The 23,145-nt window shown below is 36.8% G+C and overlaps 3 protein-coding genes across 4 annotated transcripts; 2 read left to right on the forward strand and 1 right to left on the reverse strand.

Annotated features, from left to right (window-relative positions):
- Nucleotides 1–1,115: 1,115 nt before the first annotated feature.
- Nucleotides 1,116–4,154, reverse strand: LOC140014179 (uncharacterized). Its single transcript, XM_072064596.1, has one exon. It carries the CDS (start codon nt 4,152–4,154, stop codon nt 1,116–1,118), a length of 3,039 nt encoding a protein of 1,012 aa, XP_071920697.1.
- A 1,358-nt stretch (nt 4,155–5,512) lies between these two features.
- Nucleotides 5,513–8,105, forward strand: LOC113707654 (uncharacterized). Of its 2 annotated transcripts, none has more exons than XM_027229930.2 (3): nt 5,513–5,666; nt 5,938–6,019; nt 6,344–8,105. In XM_027229930.2, the coding sequence occupies exons 1-3, from the start codon at nt 5,655–5,657 to the stop codon at nt 6,931–6,933; spliced, it is 684 nt and encodes a 227-aa protein (XP_027085731.1). In that variant the 5' UTR covers nt 5,513–5,654; the 3' UTR covers nt 6,934–8,105. The 2 variants fall into 2 exon arrangements, with proteins under 2 accessions (XP_027085731.1, XP_071920403.1); XM_072064302.1 differs by having other exon boundaries at nt 6,351–8,105.
- An 11,714-nt stretch (nt 8,106–19,819) lies between these two features.
- On the forward strand, nt 19,820–21,733 carry LOC113709349 (uncharacterized). The gene is made up of 3 exons (XM_027232093.2): nt 19,820–19,949; nt 20,514–20,595; nt 20,893–21,733. Exons 1-3 carry the CDS (start codon nt 19,938–19,940, stop codon nt 21,423–21,425), a joined length of 627 nt encoding a protein of 208 aa, XP_027087894.2. The 5' UTR covers nt 19,820–19,937; the 3' UTR covers nt 21,426–21,733.
- Nucleotides 21,734–23,145: the final 1,412 nt, after the last annotated feature.

The raw sequence follows: 23,145 nt of genomic DNA on the forward strand, positions 1-23,145 counted from the left end.
TAGAAAAAATTAATTACACTTTTTGGTGAGAAAAATGCCAATAAAATATAAAGGAAAAAGATTGCCACCAGTCTGATCCTTTCACGACTGCAAAAAAGGAAAAAAAAATAATCTATGATTTTAATTGTTATCCCAAGAAGATCCATTGCAAGAGCTATTGGTAATGTAATGGATTTTTCATGCTAGCACGTAAGGCTAATGAAGGTGCCAAAACAATTCGTGCAATTTTTAAATGAAGGTATCTATAAATAGAGTCATCTCTAACCATCATCAAGTGCCAAGTAGCTTAGAGGCACGTTCACAAGCACAACATATGATCTTCTATGAAGTTTAAATCTTATCCATTGCAAGAATTAACATGATAAATAACAATCAATATTTAGAAAACTTGTAAATAGGTTTAATAAATCAAAACAGTTTTGATCTTTTACTTTTAATGATTTCGATGGAGTCTAAATTGTGGTATATTGGTCACCTTTTTGTAATAATAATCAGTTAAAGCAACTAAAATTCGTGAAGATATTGTATTATGAGGTAAACAATCAAAATTTCACACCGAATTTTAGTATCGAAAAGATGTTACATTTGGGTTATTATAAGTATTACTTGCGGGGCAAAAAGTAAATGGTGTATCTATTAGTAAAAAACGAAACAAGTAAGTTTAGTTGATAAGATCGAGCCACTTATTTAACAAAGACGGTGTATTCTAGTCATATTATCAAAGTAAGGATACGTGAGGACTATCTTGGTAGATAATATGTAAGAATACCTGTAAGCGACTTATAGTCTTGAGAGAATGGTGGTGACTAATCGAACCACTTAAATTTTTTTTCTACCCAAAAGGTTAAAAAAAAAAAAACTACTGGTCAAAATGGCAAAGGGGAGAAATAAGATATCAAGGAAGAAGAAAGTCTGCAAAACAAAAAAAGACTTCTTTAGGAGGAAGGAATGAACTCAAACTTGGGTGTAAATGAAATTCTGATCTACATTATATCATAATCGTTCTAATGAAGTTGACGTTGACAAATCAATCTACTTTTCTACACGAAATCAGAAAGCATACAAAAGTAGTCTAAAATGACTAAAAATTCCACCACTCACTAGAACTTGACTCACTACATAGATTTGGCTGTGACTGTCTCTTGCCGTTGGATGAACTTCTGGTGGCTCCGCTCTTGCTGTATGTACAACACTATCGCTAATCCAGTCATGATGACTACGAATGCAATATTGTGTGCTCTAGAAGTGAAAAGCAAGTCCAAATTCACAAATGCAGCCTCATCAGAGTAGGGATCTATTACTGGATCTCTTACAGAGTCATAAAGATGTGTAACAACCCTCATCAGAGTAAATCCAATGTAGTAAAGTTTCCGCAGGGGTCTAAAAGGAGAATGGGATATCACGTTTTCAACAATTTGAGGAAGCAGAAATAGATCTTGAATGAAGCCCATGAATTCCTGTGTTTTGTTTGTCCAAATTTTCTCCAGTTGTGCATCTCCAATTCTGCTCACGTCCTCGTTCTCAAAGATACTCCTATAGAGAAGGTAATAGCTCAGCAACCCAGGTACAAGAATTACAGCAACAATTTGGCGAACCCTTTTATCCTGAGGAACTCCTATGGGTTTGGAAGGGGAACCAGGATGAGGTTGCTTACGAAATTCTGTCACCTTGCGCATAAGAGTTGCGGTCATCACCAATGCAGTTAAAACAAGAAGCTTGGCAGTGTAATCAAGGAGAGTCAACAGTTGGTCATATCCAAGGAGGCCATATGGGAATTTGCACTCTTTTTCTTGCAACAGAAATTTGGTGTTGGAGAGCACTGGGTATACATAGCCAAGAAATTGCAAGGAGAGCATGATAACAGATATATCAGGAATGCCATCCACATTTTTCTTCATGTAAAGCAGCTGGCTTGAAATGAGTGCAATAGATGCTGTGATCATAAGATGCCGCAGGATCTCTTCAAAAACTTTTCTAAAGACTGCATCTTCTTGGTGTTCGTTATACGGAAGCATAGAGGTCTGGAGTTCTATTGGATGAAAATACAAGGAATCATTTTCATTCCTCAGGCTTGTGATGGTAATTTCAGCTTCAGGATTGACCAACCACCTCAGTGCTTCAGCTGGGTACCGAATTTTTACCTCAATCAAACAGTCAAAGCCCCTCTCGAGGTTCAATGTACTAGTTTGAACTGTGACCCTCCTGCAACCAATTAAGTACATCTCACCTGCAAGTGGATCATATACGCCCTCCAGAAACAACTTTGATACATTCTTGTAATCCTTCTCCGTGAATTTGAGAGGTTCTTGTGTGAACATGAGAGAAAGTGAAACATTCAGCACCTCAGACTTTGAGACTTTGACATGATTATCCGGAATAGCAGTATCTTCGTGCAACCAGGGACTACGGCGACCCATGGCTAGAGGACCCAAAGCGAGGACCTCAAGTTCAATGAAAACGTCAGGCTTATGGCTGTTATACGAAGATACAGGAGTTCCATAGCATGAAATACGAAGGTCATAAGAGAGAGAATCATAATGAGCAAATACATCTTTGGCTTTCCACAAAGATGAATAACTCAGGACCAACCTTTTGACATCGGCTACCAATCTTGGAAGCTGGATTATTTTCGCAGGATAGGACAGAAAAAATGGTTTGATAAGATTGACCAATCCAACACTTTGGCTTCTTTTCCAGAAAGCTTCAGCCAGTTCAATCTTTGAGTAATTGTATAAAAGAAAATAACTACCATACCAACCATGGACCAATCGGAGATCTGAAGGACGCATTTCCAACTCGAACAGTACTGGATCATATGAGTTGTCTTCACTGCTAATGCTGGATATGCTTCCAAAGATGATGCTCCTCTGCTTGATGGAAAATGAATGAGGAAAGTACAATGAGATCTGAGAATCACATCCTTGAAGTCCAGAACTACTGACTCCAGGACACCCCACAAGGCAAAGATGCCCTTTGGAGGCATCCCATATTCCTTCAACAGCCATTGTCATGTCTGAAAGCCCAGTCCTTATACCTGCTATATCTCCCTCCATCTCTGCAGGAAATGCTCTGAAAAGTGCAGCAACCCTGGCGCTGTTGCTCATAGTTTCACATATGAATTTCTGCATGATAAGCCTAACATTTTTGTGAGTACCCCGTCCTAGGAAAAAAGGCCCGAGTCTACCAGTGTTGAAAAATCTCCAGTTTGGTACAATGTTGAAAAGATATCCTGAAAAACTACGCATGACAATACAGAATTCAGTGTTATTAAATCTGTTGGCATCATCGTCATCAAGATCCTGCCTAAACAATCTTAAATCACAAGTTCTTGACTTGAGTTTTTCAGAGCTGAACTTGTATTTTGAGAAAGCATTCAGCTGAGAAGATATGTGAATGACATCAAAGTACCTAGGATTCTTTGGCTCATTCAAACTTCTAAGTTCTCCCAAAATTGCTCTCTTTGTCAAAGTCAAAATATTAGGATAATGAAGAACCAACAACAAGCGACCATCCTGCAAGAGTCTGGGCTGGTTGTTGCTCGAAGAAACTGTAAAGCTCGACGTACCAGGAGCTGAGGTCCAGAAAGGCAGAGTTGTATTCCCCAACATGCAGAATAAACGTTGTCCCCCATCTTTTTCGGTTTCAATATAAACTCCTTCAAAGTCAATTTTGAGGACAGACATACCAGGCGCCATATGGAAGTTGGAACGCGGATCATAAATCAAAGTGCTGTTCCTGGCCATGCCAATACACATAGTCCCGCGGAGACTGACAGCATTTTTCAACTGATGGACTGGATTAACATCCTTTACCTCAAATCCTACAAGTCTTAGAGGAGAAGAGACAGACAAACTATCTCCTGGAAGATCACTGTCATCGAAAGGTACCAACGGTGATCTGCCAAGTTCCTGTGTCCAGTCACCTTGGAAGAAGGAAAGCTCCTTTCTAATCTTATAACCTCTAACATCATCGGGTTTTAACTCGGAAGCTGAAGATAGAAATGGGCTGCATTCCTTTTCAATCTCAGGTAACCGGTTGTATGTATGGACTACCGGAGGATCATCAAAGTAAATGGGCATATCAGATATTGCATAGCTAAACAGTGCAAACAACTCAAGTAAAGTCCAGAGACAAATTTGCAACGATTGATTCATTATTGCAAGAGTCAATTTAACTGCTAGAGTTATACCTTAAGTACGTCTTCCTGGATCCAAGGTATGAGGAAAGATGTTGAATGAAAGGACTAGATGACTAATACTGATGCATTGAAACTAGAGACTGCTGTAGAGGTACTAACCTCAAAGAAGGTGTCAGACTTTCAGCTGGAATTGTGAAGTTAAGTTCTTGTCATGGTAAAATTTGCTCTCGAGACTTCTCCAAGTTTGAGCTTTTCCATGAAACTGAGTATCTTTACTAGAAGACCCTCCCTAAGATCAGAGCTGATATTGCAGATATAGATGTATTGTATCATACCATGAAATTACAAGTTTTTTTTTTCTTCTCTTTCCCCACCTAAAGAAATTGAATTAGAGCCCAAACATGAGAAAAATTCAAAGTCAACTAACACTGTGAGCCAACTTGTATGAATTGAAACAGCTGTCTTTAGAGATCTGGTAGTAATTAGCAAGTATTTTATATGGTTGCCTGCTGGAAGAACTGAATGGTTCACTATGTTATCATTTACTTATTCTTTTATTGTATTTGTGAATCCGCGTTACCTAGTGTTTGATGACCTTCATATTCATTCCTATGTTTGACTTAAGGAAGCATTTGGTAATTAAACTCAAATTTTCTTTGCATGATTTAAATTGTTTTTCACTTTTTTCAGTGAGCCAATACTCTACCCTTGAACGTTATTGATTGTTAAAATCTTGAATACTTTGCAATTAGATTTCTCATATTTTGTTGAAGGTCCAAAGTCCAAACCGACTCTAGTTCTGAAATTTGAGTATGCAATATAAGAGCGGTGGAGCCACATTTACCCAATTTGACAATCTTTTTTTTTTAAAATAGAGTTAAATAGAAAAAGTATATAAGCTCAAGGTAATCATAGTAATTGTTATTAATATTAGAATTAATCTTTTCAACACTGACAACAGCATATACATTATCACCGTTAGATGTATGATAACTATACAAAATTTGAATTTAAAATTCAATTTTTACACACATATCATGAATTAAACGGTGATAGTGTATGTAGTGTCAGTATATATAAAATTTACTTTTAATATTAATATGTGCACGGCATGATTACACCACATGCATAACGAGATTTTTGGCCTAGTCTTTTAATTTATGGGATTGATGGCTCTGTACAGTAGTATTACCATACATGCTAACAAGGCCTTGTTACCTAGTGTTGTTTTTTAATCGGTGATAGCAGCAGTTAATTAATTAGCAGGGTTCCCACCACTGCTGCCCCCCCCCCCCCCCCCCAAAAAAAACCTTCCGTACTAGTGCTGCATGCCATCCGGTTGCTAACATAAAGTCCTCAAACTTTTCTCTACCTATTGACTCCTCCTATCCAATTCAGCCATTTATCAGCATATTGCCGCCTACATCCCTTCCCCACTCCCCTACTCTTCCTTCCCCCCACCACCCCCTCTCTCCCCACTCCCCTACATTGCCACTGACTGCCTCCCTCATCAACCATGGCTGAGAAGGTAAGCCAATTCTCTTGCTAGCTTTCCAAACCATCCCTCAAATGTTCTTTTTTAGTGTTTGTTCAATCTGAAAATTTTAATTGCAAGTCTATGACAGTACATACAACGTGAGATATGCTTCTCTTTATGTCAAGATCTCTAGCCACATCTCTCAGCTAAACTAGCAGTACCATATAATTGTGCATCTTAATTTTACATTTCTTGATCGTCATGTATATACATATATGGATCGAGGTTGATTATTTTGCTCCGATAATATGCAACCATACAGGTCACAGTAATGAGACTCAATGTTGATCTTCAATGCCCCAGCTGCTACAAGAAGGTCAAGAAAATCCTCTGCAAATTTCCTCGTGAGTCGCTTATAATTATCAATGCTATCTCTTATGTTTTCATTACCAGTATACTAGTAGTAGTTCTTTGGAGCAAGTACAGTTGGTTGAAGGACATCCACCGTTCCACCGACTATGTACATAGGCAGGTGCACCACCATGAGCCTCCAAATTCTTTCTTCCCCCTTCTCCATAATTATTAAGCGAGTTGAACAACAAGAGTTAGGTAGTGTGGCTTATGAAACTACTAGTGATCAGTTAGTGGCTTTTATTTTTATGGACAAGAATTTGAGTTTTTCCTTTTTCTTTTTTTTTTGGGTGATGCTCAATTTTTTTGGACAAGAGAAATCAGAGACCAAGTATATGATGAGAAGCACAATCTGGTGACCATCACCGTGGTGTGCTGTAGCCCGGAGAAAATCCGCGACAAATTATGGTGCAAGGGTGACAAAGTCATTAAGAGCATTGATATCGTGGAGCTACCCCCACCACCAAAGCCCAAGCCACCCGAGAAACCCAAGGAGCCCGAGAAGCCGAAAGAGCCAGAGAAGCCTAAGGAGCCCGCCAAGCTCAAAGAGACAGATAAACCTAAAGAGCCTGCGAAGCCCCCAGTGGTTGTGGTTGTGGTTGAAAAACCAAAAATTCCCGAAAACCCCCCATTTGAACCGGTCCCGATAATCCCACCACCGCCACCACCAGCACCGGTTCCAGTTGAACCGTGCTTGCACCCGCCAGTTCCAGTGGGGGTCTGTTGTGTCCCATGTTCGGAAGGGTACGGCGGGGGACCATGCTACTACTGGTACGGGCAGCCCGTGCCCCCGCTACCCTATTATGATAGCTATGGTTACGAGTACGGGTACCCTGGGAAGGGGTACCCGTACAGCCGCTGCGATTATTTCAGTGAGGAGAACACTGGAGGCTGTACGATTATGTGAGAGGAGTAGAGAATTTGATGGGGTGACCTTACTGTGATTCTACTACTATATGGATATGAAAACTGAAAAGCGTCCAAATTAATCAATTAATTTTGTTTAGTGGGCAGTACATGCAATGAATGCATTGAAGCAAAATAATAGTAGTACTATGTAGGCTCCGTTTGCAAAGTGAATTTTTTTGGATGTTTGTCTAAAATTTTATTATAATTTATTGTAGAAGTTTTAAAAAAAATTTTTGAAGTGTATTTTTTTTAATATTTTGAAGTGTATATCTTAAAAACTTTGAAATTTTTTTTAATATTATTGTAGTTTAAATTTTTAAAAAACTTATTATGTTATAAGGGTGGCAAAGTCATTAAGAGCATTGAGATCGTGGAGCTGCAAAAGCCCAAGCAACCCGACAAACCTAAGGAGCCAGAGAAGCCTAAAGAGCCTGAGCAGGTCCGAGTGGCTGTGGTTGACAAACCAAAAGAAACCGAAAAACCCGAAGGTATAGTACTTGAAAAGCCCAAGGCACCTGCACCACTATCACCAGCACCGGTTCCACCTGAACCGTGCTTACACCAAGAAGTTCCAGTGGGGTTCTACTGTGTCCCATGTTCGGAAGGGTACAACGGGGGACCATGCTACTATGCGTACAGGCAGCCCGTGCCCCCGCCGCCTTGTTATGATAGCTGTGGTTACGGGTATGGGGAGGGGTGCCCATATAGCCGCTGCGATTATTTCAGTGAGGAGAACACTGGGAGCTGTGCGATTATGTGAGAGGAGAAGAGTAGAGAATTTGATGGGGTGACCTTAGTGTGATTCTACTGCTATATAGTATGATATGATATGAAAACTGAAAGCGTCCAAATTAATCAGTTAATATTATTGTTTGGTGGGTGGTACACGCAATGAATGCATCGAAGCAAAGTAATAGTACTATGTAGTTAGAACCTTAGGCCCCTCATAAGACCTATACAAGGAAGAAGAAAATAATAATGTGTATATGATTATGGACTATGGAGGGTGGGAGAGAGAGAAAGATGTGCGGGCTTATTCAAGTTGAAAGTCAATTACAATAAGCTTTCATATGTATCCAAATGAAAGTCGTTACATCAAATTTTCTTTTCATTGTTTATAATAATAATAATATAATAATAAAAGTCCTTTACGATCATGATTGATATGCGTTAGAAGTGAACGTGCTCTCTTCTACTTCTTCTTCTTCTTCGGATTTCATTTTTTCGCTTTGTTCTCTAGAAATACAGTTATTTGTCAGAAATAAAATTAAAAAAATTACAAAAAAGGTAGTAATATGCTAGTGTAACAGGAATGCAGAAAAGAGCTAGCTAGTATTACTTAACAAACAGTTGGTAAAAGTGAAAACGCATATTAATTTGCATGATGCCATCTTAAATGGTCGATGCATTCAGCGGTTGAATTTAGTTAAATTGTGGTTAAGATTAAATGGACGTGCAATGCAATGGATGCTTGGTTGAATGTATTTTCGGAAAACGGCATTGGTATATATGAATTATGATGAGAGCGTTTGACGAAATGAGTAGGGTTTGGTTCGGGACCGGTGGTTGATTGGAGCAAATGAACCGACCCCATGTAATAATAAAATGTGGTCAACAAAAAAAACAACGTTAGTATGATCATTATCAATGATCAACCAACCTTCCAGATAAGTATATAGTAACGGACAGCCTCGCTCGCTCACTCTACTAGATTTAATTAATTAATTTAGGTTTGGTTTCGTTGTCTGTAATAAATTGTCAACGGTCCAGAATGCCAATCCGTCCATTATTGCAAAAAATAATTGAGGGGCGACGTAATTCGTTGTTCTTCCAAATCCTAGGCCTGTCAATCAGGCCTAATGAGTTGGGCTTTCATAAGTTCAAACACATCTCATTTAATTTAGAATATTTTTGGGTTTTGAGCTATGAGTTTCAGGTTCATAAATATGAAATTCATACTCAACTCGCATAATATTCGGATTGTGAGCCTTAATCGAGTTTAGTCCAAACTCACTTATTACTCCATAATTTTCTTAATATAATTACTATAGCTATCAAGTTGTAAAACTAATTTAACATTTACAAGATTATAATATTAAAACTAAACATGAACAAATAATAATTCTTAAAAAGTATATAAACCGAAAAGTTATCAATAATATTTATATTTAATTCATTCAAAATGCATGAAAAATAGTAATAAAACATGCAATCATAAGCCAATACATTTTTAAAAGTTGAAACTTTTTTTTTATAATCTTGTGATTTGAATCCAACCATGTTTGATGATTTGTGTTTGTAGACCAAAAAGAAATCAATCAATATTATACCAACACAAAAATTTACTCAACCAATAAGAAAAGTTAGAGATTTAATTATGCATTACTAATATTGGCTCTCAAGAAAAGTCTTTAGATATATTTTTGTATTTTGTAATTTATATATATATTTAGTATTTAGTAATAATATATTTGGATATATAATTATAAATAATATCAAAATATAAATATTATATATCTATAGGTATTTAAAGGGCCGGACCTATATCGAGTTTGAGCCTAATAAGGTCCAAACTCGGCTCATATTTAATTTGGGCCTATTTTTTAGGCTCAAACTCAGATCGGCTTGCTAAAAGATCAGGCTTATCGGGTTTTTTGTCGGGGCGAATGAGCTGAGTTTGGGTTGGCCCAGCCCCATTGACAGTCCTACCAAATCCTTCCATTTTGGTCTAACAAGGCTTTTCATAATTCTCAAATGCGACTTTGTGGCTGGGGGTTTTGGATAGATGTGTCAAAATGGCTGATTTGGATAGGTTTGGGTGGAATAAAATGGATAATGAGTATAAGTGAATCAATCTACTTATACACATTTAATTAGATGGGTATAAATAGGTAAATCAAAAAATGAATTAAGTAACCCAATTATTCAGTTATAACCCATTTATTTTAACTTTTTATAAACTCATTTAAATTCATTTTTGCAAACTAAGTTATCAATTTATACCATCCTTTGCATCCAGCATTAGTTTTAAATATTTGCTTATAATGCACAATAAGCCTAATTACCAATTTTTTCTCCATCCGTACTCTATAACGCAAAATTATATACTATTTAATAATTGAACGATAAAAATATAGAAATTTGAACTAAGAACTATAAAAGCTAACATGAAAACTTATTCCAAAAATTTTGAACTCCTAGCATTTTTTCTTGTGTAAATTAAAATTTTCATTTTGGAAAGGTAGGAAAAAAGGCTAAAACTTGTCATAAATTGATAATGCTGAAAAATGAGCAAGTTAATAAACTAAGAGAAAAAAAAAAAAAAGATAAAATCAATAAATAATAATAATAATGAAACAAAAGTAGTTAACATCATGATAAAATTAAGAATCTGAAAAAAAAATGGGTGGATGAAGAAAGGAGATTTGGGGAAAGACAATTTTAATGGGTTAATTGAGTTTAAATGGGTATTATTAGGTAACTCATCTATACTTATACGTAAAAACTTAAAATATCCATACTCTCCTATTTATAGATGGGTATGAGTAAATTTAATTAAATGAGTTTGATTGCCACTTATGTATAGCATCAAAGTGACCGCCACTGGACTTGCGATTAGTGTGACATAATACTATAACTTGCAAGTCCCTCAAGTTGAAGTCCTTCTATTTGCAGTACTGGTGAAGTCTGATCTCTCTGTCTCTCTCTCTCTCGATTGGAGTTGGATGAAGGAAAACGACGCGGTAGGTGGTGCCGGCTCTCAAATCTCAAATTTTGCTTAAGTCGTGCTTTTGTGGGGATTATGAATACGTGAATGATGAGGTAATATAAATATATTTTGGAAGGTGAGGTGGGCTTATCAATTCAAAGGCAGCAACGGAGTATGGATGTTGATGGAGGGGAGGATAAACTGTCACTGCTCCGCACAACTCAGCAATTTCAAGTAGGGGTGGCAATTTCCGACACGACTCGAAAACACGACACGAAACTAACACGAAATTAATGGGTTTGGGTTGAGGTTTCAAAAGTTTGGGTCAGAATCGGGTCGAACCCGATGAACCCGAAAAGAAAATAGATCGATTTCGGGTCAACCCGTGGGTGACGTAATATGACCCGTTTACGAATTAAAAATAATTTAATAAACATAAAAATTATTTTATCTAACTATACTAAACTAAGTTATTCTTTTTTTTTTCGAAGGCATTAATTACTTAATCCTAAATGAATTTATTTAACTTGTGTGAAGTTGAAATTATTATATTTGGACAAATAATATATTATATTATTTTTTACTTATATACTATTTTAATTTATTTTATATTTGGTTTGGGATAAAACACTTTTATGGTGTTTAATTTATTTTAGATTTGGTTTGGAATTATTTATTTAAATTTTTATTACTTAATTATGTAATTAATTTTGTGAGAAATTGATTTTATTAGAAATTACAGTGATAAATTAATAAATTAAAATTAAGTTTCGGGTCATTTCGGGTCGACCCGCCAACCCGAAATTTTCGGATTCGTGTCAGGTATCCTAACCCGTTTCGGCTTGACGGGTCAGGTTCGATCAACGGGTTTTCTGTTATATCCGGATCTCAACCCGACCCATCAACTCGAACTCAACCCGATTGCACCCCTTTCCAAGCCAGCATATATACCTTATTACCTTATGTACTATTACAAGGCAGACAATCGCATCAAAATTCAACGCCCCCCCCCCCCCCCCACCCCCCACAAAAAAAAAGGAAAAAAATTTGAGTTTTTTCATTTTTTTTGGACGAGAAATCAAGGACCAGGTATATGATGACAAGCAAAATCTGGTGACCATCACTGTGGTGTGCTGTAGTCTGTAGAAAATTGGCGACGTATTATGTTACAAGGGCGGCAAAATCATTAAGAGCATTAAGATCATGGCGTTGCCAGAGGAGCCCAAGCCGCCTAAGCCGCCCCAGGAATCTAATCCGCCTAAGGATGTGGTTGAGAAAGCAAAAGAAAAACCCCGTTAACGGTACTTGAAAGGCCGAAGATTCTGGCGCTCGAAGAACCTCCCAAGGCACCTGAACCGGCCCCAATAATCCCACCACTACTACCACCAGCACCGGTTCCAGCTGAATCGTGCTCGCGCCAAGATCTTCTTTATCTCTCCCACGAAAAAGAGGCCAAATCTAGTCTTTTCCCTCAGAGGAGTACATTTTATAGTTTTTAGTTTCTCTTGTCTGAATAAATTCTCTTTTAGAATGATTCCTAAGATGTCTTAGTGAGAGTTTTTTTTTCTAAATCATTCTAATTAGAGTTTTATTCTCTTATAGATTTTGTCTGATGAGAGTTTTTTAGATATTAATATTTGTGAAATTTGAGATTTTGTAAATTTAGAATCTATTTTCTCAAATTTATAATTTCCTCATTATTGACAGAACTAAATTTCTTTTGAACTTGAATCAATTTTAATCAGATCTAATTGTCAATAGACAAACTGATGAACTGAGGTATACTAATTCATCTGGATGAAAGATATAACGGAGTATCAAATTTTTTTTTTTTTTTTTTGTGATAAAAGGAATATCAATGGTACAGTCCAAAGAGCCTGAAAAACCCAAATAGCCGAAAAAGCCCAAAGAGCCAGAAAAGCCCAAACCACCGCCTAAAAGCCTTCAGAAAAACCCCCAGTTATAATAGTTGAAAAGCCGAAGGTGCCTACACCACCACCACCACCAGCACCGGTTCCAGCTGAACCGTGCTTGCACCCGTCAGTGTCAGTGGGGTTCTACTGTGTCCCATGTTTACGGCAGGGGACATGCTACTACGGGCACGGGCGGCCCGCGCCCCCGCCACCCTGTTATGATAGTTATGGTTATGGGTACGAGTTCAGGTACGGGAAGGGGTAACCGTACTGCCACTGCAATTATTTCAGTGAGGAGAACACTGGGGACTGTATGATTATGTGAGAGGAGCAAAGAATTTGATGGGTGACCTTAGTGTGATTCTTCTACTACATGGGAAGATATGATATGAAAACTGAAAAGCATCCAAATTAATCAATTAATTTTGTTTGCTGGGCGGTACATGCAAGGAATGCATCGAAGCAAAATAATACTAGCATGTAGTTAGGACCTTAGGCCTCTCATAGGACTTATAAAAGGAAGAAGAAAATAATAATGTGTATATGATTACGTACTATGGGTTTAAGGTCCATGGAGCATCCTCCTGTCATCAATTAGCTGGATGGATGTTTCTCGTAGGTCTCACCTTAGATTGCTCGTTTGGGTTGGTGTATTCGGTGTTACCTCTGCGTTCGTTTACATTAAGTGTGTGTGTGTTAATTTCGATTCCGGAAAAAAAAAAGTATATGATTATGTACTCTGAAGAGAGAGAAATAGAGAGAGAGTGCAGGCCTATTTAAATTGGAAGTCAATTAGATTAAGCATTTGTATTAGAGATGGCAATGGGGGCGGGTGCCTGCCCCGCGGGGGGCTCACGGGGTGGGGCGGGGGCGGGGGGGGGGGAATTTTTTCCCCCCGCTTAGAAACGGGGCGGGGGGCGGGGGTATACTCCCCCGGCCCATCCCCCGCCCCGCCACCCGCAAAAAAAATATATATATATATATATAAATGACTATATATTATATGTAAGTTAATTATTATAAACTTATGATAATGATATTATTAGTTAGATGTATTATATAATGTATATTAGTTTATGTAATATAATTGATATTATCAATTATATGAATAATTATACATGTCTACTAATAGAATTTATTAATTAGTTATACTAAATTTACTAATACATTTATACTAAATTTCTAATTACACTTAATAGAATAACACTTTTTTCTCAAAAAAAAGCACAAACACAATGATGAATTAGTGATTGCATTTGTACTAAAAGTGAAAATTTGACTATTTTAGTTATATTTATTTCATCATATTGGATTGTATTCAAATAATTTTTGTTTGATTGTTTTTATGAGTTTCAATTGTAAAATTACAATGAATAATAATTTGGTGATGTGTTGATATTTTAGTACTTGATTATTTATTAAAATTTAATTATAATAAAATTTTATTAACCCCGCGGGTGCCCCCGTGGGGGAAGCGGGGCAAGGCGGGGCGGGGTGGGGGGAGCGGGAGGCGGGGGACGGGGCGGGGAACGGGGGAGGGGTCCCCCGCCCCAACCCCGCCCCGTTGCCATCCCTAATTTGTATGTACCCAAATGAGTGTCGTTACATCAAATTTTCTTTTCATTGTTTATAATAATAATATAATAAAATTCCTTTAGGATTATCATTGATATGCATTAAAAGTGAATGTACTCTCTTCATCTTCTTCTTCTTTTTTGGATTTCATTTTCTCACTTTGTTATCTAGCAGTAGTTGTTGTAAATACCAAATTTTTCTCAATTTTAAATATACTATTTTTATTTTAATTTTTCACTTATAAATTGTTTAAGTAATTATTTTAAATTTGCTTTGTAGGTTTATGCAAAAAGAAAGAAACGAAAAAGGAAAAATGGATGTTCAAATGGAGGAAAAATAGTAAAAGATTTTCATTTGTTTCTAACCCAATTAAATGACCATACGAAAACCCATCCAAAGTCCAAGAAAAAATTTAGCAAAAGCCTGTAAGTAAAGAGGCCCGTTGGCCCAACTCTTTTGTTAAAAGAAAAAAAAAATTGATGTTTCACAAGCAAATGTTGTAAAATTAATAAAATAAACTACTATAATATCAAGTAAAATATTGGAGAAAGAAGTAGAGCAATGAAGAGTGATTTTCTTGTATTCCAACTAATACAAAAGTCCACCAAAAAGATGTCAATATACCTCTATATATATGTACTACAAGATTAAAGGTACATCAATTATACTAAACACCCATTAGTACAAGAATATGAAGAACCCTATGAAACGGTTTCTCCGCTACATAAATAGATTTATGGATTGTAACTTTTATACATATCGTAGCAATAAATCAAGAATTAATTCTCTTAGAAATACAAAGGGACATCCATACTTTTAGTTGTTTCATAACAGTACATGAATTCCTCCCATTTTCGCAGAGGAAGGAACTAGTACAAGCGGGTGCGTAATGCACCCGTCTGATTCGATGGTAGTTCAGTCCCCTTCAAATTATCCTTGAACCTTTTTAGGTCCTCTCCCTCTCCTTTAGTATAGGATAATCTATCGTATTGATAAAAAAAAAAAAACAAAAAACAACTGTACAAGCAAAGCCGTGAGCAGTTGGTGGGCAGTACATGCAAATGCATTGAAGCAAAAAAATACTCCTTAGCATTGTGTAGTTAGGGCCTTAGGCCGCTCATAGGACCTATAATATATACAAGGAAGAAGACAATAATACTAATGTGTATATGATTACGGAGTATGGAGAGAGACGTGGGGACTTATTCAAGTTGGAAGTCAATTACAATAATCTTTCGTATGTATCCAAATGAATGTCGTTACCTCAAAATGTTTTTTTTATTGTTTATAATAATAATAATATAATAAAAGTCCTTTCCGATCAATGATCATCATTGATACGCATGCGTTAAAAGCTCTGTTTTCAAACTCGGACCGGACCGGCGGTCGAACCGGGAACCGGCCAGGTAACCGGTCCGAGTCAACTTAGAAAACCGGAAATTTTAAAACTCGGTCAAAGCCGGTCAAAATCCAGGTTTGATCGGAAAAAAATCGGTTTTTCCGGTTCAACAGTAATTTTTTTTTAAAAAATTCAAACTTTATAATATTATGTTTTGGCCCCCTAAATTGTTAAAACTTATTCGTATACCTCAAATATTTGATACTTTATAAATATTGTCCTACAATTTGATGTTATTTTTCAATTGAATTCATAATTTTAATTCTAAACTTGTTAATATTTATTAAATAATATAAATTGCTACTTGATTGTTCTAATTTCTTTGTATTTTCTTGTTAAATATATTTGAAACATCAAATATATATGAATATACATTTATTAATATCAATATATTATTAGATATGATATATATAATATTTTAATTTTTAAATAATTTTTATTTATGACGTCATCCGGTTCGACCCCTATCGACCCCCGGTCGAACCCATTGACCCCTGACCCCTGATCTTGGCCGAGTCGCTATCCGGTCCGGTTCTGAAAACATAGGTTAAAAGTGCATGTAAGAGTCTTTCCTCGGCCTTCCTCATTTGCTTTTGGCTTTTTTCATACTTTGTACGATTTACTTCTTTTTTTTTTTTTTTTCTCTTTTGGCTGCCGATAAAGGTAAATGTAATTTTAGGAGCATATCAGGAAACATAGAAGCAAAAAGCCTTTGGACCTAGCTAGCAAACTCATACATTGTCTACTTAAAATAAGGATGAATATTTTGTACATTAAAAATGTAGTAATTTTTTATACTAACAATTTTGAATATATGTCACATATGTAAGATTTGAATTCATATTATGTAGTATAATCTAAACTTGTTAACGTAAAAAAAATTATCTTTAAAATAATAATAATTTTGTGACCATTAATTAAATCACAGCATGATTAGAGTACTGATTCGTCCGACTACTATTGAAATACGCATCCTCTTTGAATGTTTGCTTATATAACAAGCGTCCCAATTAAATTCCGCAGCGCCTTGTTTTGGGTGGGGGAATATATTTTTTTTTGGGTAACTTGAAACATGCCTCGACTCGGATCCTTAGGATCCGAGTCGGCACATCAAACCGGAGTGCTGCACCACGGCCCCAAGTAGGGGTGTGAATCGAAATCGAAATCGGTAATTCGGAACTTTGAAATCGGAATTTTTCGAAATTTTGGTATCAGAATTTTTGACCGATTTTGATTTCGAATTCACCAATTCCGAATTCAATTCGGAATTCGGTAAATTCCGATTTCACCGAATTCATGAATATAAAAATTATTATTATTATATAAAATTATATTACATATATATAAAAAAATATTATATATGTATGTGTGAAAACGAAATTGAAATCGAAATAGGAATTTCGATTTCATCGAATTCATGAATATAAAATTTGTTATTATAATATAAATGTTATATTATATATATATATGAAAAACATATTTGAAATCGAAATAGGAATTCCGAATTCAATTTCGATTTCGAATTGTGAATTCGAAATCGGAATTTTCGATTTGAAAATCTCATTACCGAATTCAACCAATTCGAAATCGGATATTCCGATTTCCATTCCGAATTACCGAATTCGAAATTCCGAATTCAATTCGAAATTCCGAATTCAATTCGAATTCGGTCAGTAAATTGGAATTTTTCGATTTTGCACACCCCTACCCCGGGCAAGTCACAGAGGTTTAAGTAGTCCAGGGTAAGTTTCAAATCCAGGACTTCAAGGGTCCTTAAGAACCCGCTTACCGCTGGACCACTCCTGTGAGGGCTTGGTGGGGGGATATTGTTAACACTAACAGAGTGCCTATTTTTTTGTTTTGAAATGTTTTGTTAACAGTCTGCTTAACAGATATGCAGAGTAAGAAATTAAATCATTTGCACAATTTGCCACACCCCAAAACACCCAAAAGAAAAAAAAATAGTGATAGCACCATGTGGGGGAGATGCATGGATAATTACTATAAGACCTGCTCTTGTGGGAATTGGGAATATGTGAATGATGAGGTAATTTTTTGCAAGGTGAGGAGGTGGGCTTATCAAAACCAGCAACGGAGCATCGATGTTGATGGAGGGAGGATACAGTGTCACTCCTCCGCACAATTCTGCAATTCAAAGCCACCATTTGCCTAATTCCTTAGATTATAGTTGAAAAAAAAATCGATCAAATGTTGAAGAAGAGAGTCAAATGCATATACCAATAACTATGTGCCCAGTAAATTACACCTTGTGTTTTTTTTTTTTTCCGGAAACGATAGAAGATATTTTATAAATTCTCAAACTGTACACCTTGTACTCATAGACAATTTACACATCTAATAACTCATGAGAATGATGCTTAAAATGGCAATCATTCCATGTAGTACGAGGGGAAGGAAAAACAAAAAGAAAAAAAAAAAGACAAGCGCTTGAAAATCAGTTGAGTCCTACTGCCATCAGAACTACAGTTCAATACACACTTGAACAACCTCCAAAAATGTTTCTTCACCCTCTTCAACATCTGACCTGCTCATAATAATTAAAAAAACACCCCTGCCATGCTGACTTAGCACGGCAAAGGACAGCATTTTTTTTTTTAAATTCCGATCAAAAGCTACAGAATCGTGATATCCTCTACCAAAAAAGAATCTGTCAAGCCCTTTTTTTTTTCCTTGACTTGTTCTACCATGTTGACTAAGCACGGTAGTGTCAGTCGTTTTTTTTTAAATAAACTTTTTTGCCTTGCCGTATTTCGTCAGCACACGGTAGGCATAATTTGGTACATCATTCTCATTAGAGCAATGTTTGACTGACTTTTTTTTTCAGATATAATCTAAGGAATTAGCCCTACCATATATAACTAGTGCTATTAATCGAGCCGAGTATTTGACCGCCGTCGTGCTTAACTCGAGTTAGACTTGAGCTCGCTTGACTAAACAGACGAGGCTTGGAATGCGTTTGAACTCGACTTGCCAAATGGGACATGGCTCGAGTTCGAGCTCATGCTCGATTCATTTACAACAAACGAGTCGAGCTCGCACAAGTTCGAGAAGGAAAACCTATAATTTCCAATTTCTATTTTTCTGACTTATAAAATGATATATATGTCCTTCCTTATTGAGCCCAAGTGAACTATTCGAATAACAAATTATTCGAGTTTACTTGGCTCGTTAATTAACTGAATAAATTTCTAACTCAAACTTGACTCATTTATTAAAATTGATGAGCTGAGTTCGAGCCTTATTTAGTCAAGCTCAATAGACTTGAGCTCGCTTGACTAAACAGACGAGGCTTGGAATGCGTTTGAACTTGACTCGCCAAATGGGACATGGTTCGAGTTCGAGCTCATGCTCGACTCATTTACAACAAACGAGTCGAGCTCGCACGAGTTCGAGAACGAAAACCTATAATTTCCAGTTTCTATTTTTCTGACTTATAAAATGATATATATGTCCTTCCTTATTGAGCCCAAGTGAACTATTCGAATAACAAATGATTTGAGTTTACTTGGCTCGTTAATTAACTGAATAAATTTCTAACTCAAACTTGACTCGTTTATTAAAATTGATGAGCTGAGTTCGAGCCTTATTTAGTCGAACTCAATAGACTTGAGCTCGCTTGACTAACCAGACGAGTCTTGGAATGCGTTTGAACTTGACTCGTCAAATAGGATATGACTCGAGTTCGAGCTCATGCTCGACTCGTTTACAACAAACGAGCCGAGCTCGCATGAGTTCGAGAACAAAACCCTATAATTTCCAGTTTCTATTCTTCTAACTTATAAAATGATATATATATATATATATATATATATATATATATATATATCCTTCCTTATTGAACCCAAGTGAGCTATTCGAATAACAAATGATTCGAGTTTGCTTGGCTCGTTAATTAACTGAAGAAATTTCTAGCTCAAACTTGACTTGTTTATTAAAGTTGATGAGCTGAGTTCGAATCTTATCAAGTCGAGTTCAATCGAGTTTTCGAGCCACTCGTTCTATTTACCGGCACTAATACCTACCTTACCTTACGTCATACTACTAGAAAGCAGACATCTTGATGATGGTATCAAAATTCAACGCCCTTTCGGTTCATTTAGACTAGTACTGCATGCTATCCGGTTGCTATCTTTCTGCATGAAGTCCTTTCACTTTTCTCTACCTAATAGGCTCCTACTCTCTGATTCGGCCATTTATTAGCATCGAGTTTAGTATATTGCTGCCTACATCCCTTCCCACTTCCCTTCTCCGACAACCCCCACCACCCCCCCACCCCTCCCCCCAAAACAAAAAAAAAAAAAACTTCTCTTTTCCAACGTTTAGCATTGGGCTGCGGATTGTTGATCAGATCCACCCATCGCCACTGACTGCCTCCCTCATCAACCATGGCTGAGAAGGTAAGCCGATTCTTTTGCTAGCTTTCCAAGCCATCCCTCAAATGTTCGTGATATTGTTTTGCATCCTTCCCCCCCCCCCCCCCCCCCCCCCCCCCCCCCCCCCCCTTTTTGGTGTTTGCTCAATCTGGAAATTTTAATTGCAAGTCTATAACAGCACCTACGACGTGAGATATACTTCGTTTTATGTTAAGATCACTAGCCAGATCTCTCAGCTTAAACTATTAGTACCATATAATTTACATTTCTTGATTGTTACAAATATATACAGTGATTTAACCAGGATTTTTTTTTCTAGGGCCAAAATTTTTCATAATAAAATTATCTCAAGATGTTATGCTCAAAATGATTTTCACGCACACATATATAAAATCTCGTAATATAAACTAAAATTATAAAAAATTAGGAAGGCCAACTTTAATTTTACGCATATATTTACACACTATGAATTAAAATTTTCAAAAATTAAGAGGCCACGGGCCCCATCAATCCCCTTGGCTCCGTCAGTGTTAATACACATGTGGATCGAGTTTGATTATTTTGCTCCGATAATATGCAACCATACAGTTCACTGAAATGAGACTCAAGGTTGATCTTCAGTGCCCCTGCTGCTACAAGAAGGTCAAGAAAATCCTCTGCAAATTTCCTCGTGAGTCCCTTATAATTATCAATTCTATCTCTTATGTTTTCATTACCAGTATACTAGTAGTTCTTTAGTGCAAGTACAGTTGGTTGGAGGACATCCACTTTTTCACCGACTACGTACATAGGCATGTGCACCACCATGAGTTACAATTTCTTTTTTTTTTTTCCTTTTTGGGGTCATTTTTTAACAGAAGTTAGGTAATGTGGCTTATGAAACTACTAGTGATCAGTTAGGGGCTTTATTTTGTGTGGACAAGAATTTGAGTTTTTTTGGGGTGATGCTCAATTTTTTGGGCAAGAGAAATCCGAGACCAGGTATATGATGAGAAGCAAAATCTGGTGACCATCACCGTGGTGTGCTGTAGCCCGGAGAAAATCCGCGACAAATTATGTTGCAAGGGTGGCAAAGTCATTAAGTGCATTGAGATCGTGGAGCCTAAACCCGACGAGAAGCCCCCAGTGCCGGAAAAGCCCAAGAAGAAGCCTAAACCCGACGAGAAGCCCCCAGTGCCGGAAATGCCCAAGAAGGAGCCTAAACCCGACGAGAAGCCCCCAGTGCCGGAAAAGCCCAAGAAGGAGCCTAAACCCGATGAGAAGCCCCCGGTGCCGGAAAAGCCCAAGCCGTGCTCGCACCCGCTAGTTCCAGTGGTGTTCCGCTGTGTCCCATGTTTGGAAGGGTACGGAGGGGGACCATGCTACTGTGGGTACTGGTGGCACATGCCCCTGCCACGCTGTTATGGTAGTTATGGACACGGGTGCGGGTGCGGGTGCGGGTGCAGGTACGGGTATGGGAAGGGATACTGGTACAGCTGGTGTGATTATTTCAGTGAGTAGAACACTGGGAGCTATACGATTATGTGAGAGGAGAGGAGAGGAGAGGAGAGGAGGGGTATGATATGATATGAAAAGCGTCCAAATTAATCAATTAATTTTGTTTGGCAGGCGGCACATGCAAATGCATTGAAGCAAAATAATACTAGTGGTATTGTGTAGTTAGGGCCTTAGGCCCCTCTTATGTGTATACATGATTATGGAGTATGGAGAGAATAAACTTTTGTATGTACTTAAATGAATAAGCTTTCTTAAGTGTCAAGTTACATTTTTGTAACTATGTTTGTGTCAATGTTCAGATATTGTATAGTTTTGACTTATTAATAAAAAATTTTATCGTTTTGAAAAGAAAAAAAAAAGAATGTCATTACATCAAAATTTCTTTTTATTGTTTATAATAATAATAATAAGTTCTTTTCGATCATCATTGATATGCATGCGTTAAAAGTGGATGCACTCTCTTCTTCTATTTTTTTTTGTTTTTGGATATCATTTTCTCGCTTTGCTCTCTTGTAGTAGTAGTAGTAGTTAAAGTTTGATGTTCACGCAATAACAAATGTTAAAGTTTGGTCAACAAAAGAGCAACCAACGTTAGTTTGATCATCAATTTTCTAATTCATCAACCAACAACCTTCCAGAACACCATGGCATGGCTGTAAATGGAGTATACAGTAGCAAACAAGACAAGAGACAGACTCACTCACTCACAGTGTAGTTTGATTGATAAATTAATGTAGGATTGGTTTGGTTGTCTGTAATAAATTGTCACTCAGGGCTCCAGCCTATCGTCCTGTTGGATTATTACAATATAATTGAGGTCCGTGCGACGTGGATTGAGTAATTCGTTGTCTTGTCCTTCCAATTCCAAATCCTTTCTTTCAGTGGATTCATCCATCCATTGTGGTCTAAAGTAAAAAGGCTTTTAATCTTTTTTTTTTTTGTTCAAACGGTAATATTTCGGTAATCTAATCTACTCTGACCTAGTTTAGGGGAAGGAAAAGCCGACGAAAGTTGAATTACCATCAAAGGAAACCACCGAAAGTTACAGTCACATATAGTGATAAATTGAGCAACAGATTTTCTGTCTCACTTGCTATACTACTATCTATCCTAGTTTTTATTATATTGCTGTTTCTCCTTTATAAATATCATGTTTTATTTCTTTTTTATTTTCTTAAAATTGAATAACTATTAACTGAGTAATACACAAAATTTAGCAAATTCAAAAAATCAAAATGCATAAAAATGAGATTTTTTAATTAATTTTTTACTATTTTTTTATTTTTTTATTATACATTGCTTTTTTAAGGCTATTTTATTTATATTTTTACTCAGTTAATAGTTGTTGGATCTTAAGGAAACAAAAAAGAACTAAAATATAATATTTATGGAAGATAAATAGTAATATAATAAAAAGTGAAACAGAAGATCCATGGTGGATAAATTGGTGAAAGGCAAAAATTGAATTCTTAACCTCCCGCACCACTTTAAGTTCTTGGTGGTTTATCTTCTAAAATTGTATTTGGGCTGGGGGTTTTGGTTGGGTATGGCATGAAAGTGACCACTGAACTTGCAATCAATTAGTGACATACAACTACTGTAACTTGCATTGCAAGTCTCTCAAAGTTCAGCTATTTATTTGCATTTGCAGCCGGCAAACAAAGAACAGAGTGGTTGCGGTGATTAGTCATAATACCTAACCGGTTTGAGGGTAGGATAGGAA

Source organism: Coffea arabica, chromosome 9c (assembly GCF_036785885.1).
Source record: "Coffea arabica cultivar ET-39 chromosome 9c, Coffea Arabica ET-39 HiFi, whole genome shotgun sequence".
NCBI lineage: Eukaryota > Viridiplantae > Streptophyta > Magnoliopsida > Gentianales > Rubiaceae > Coffea > Coffea arabica.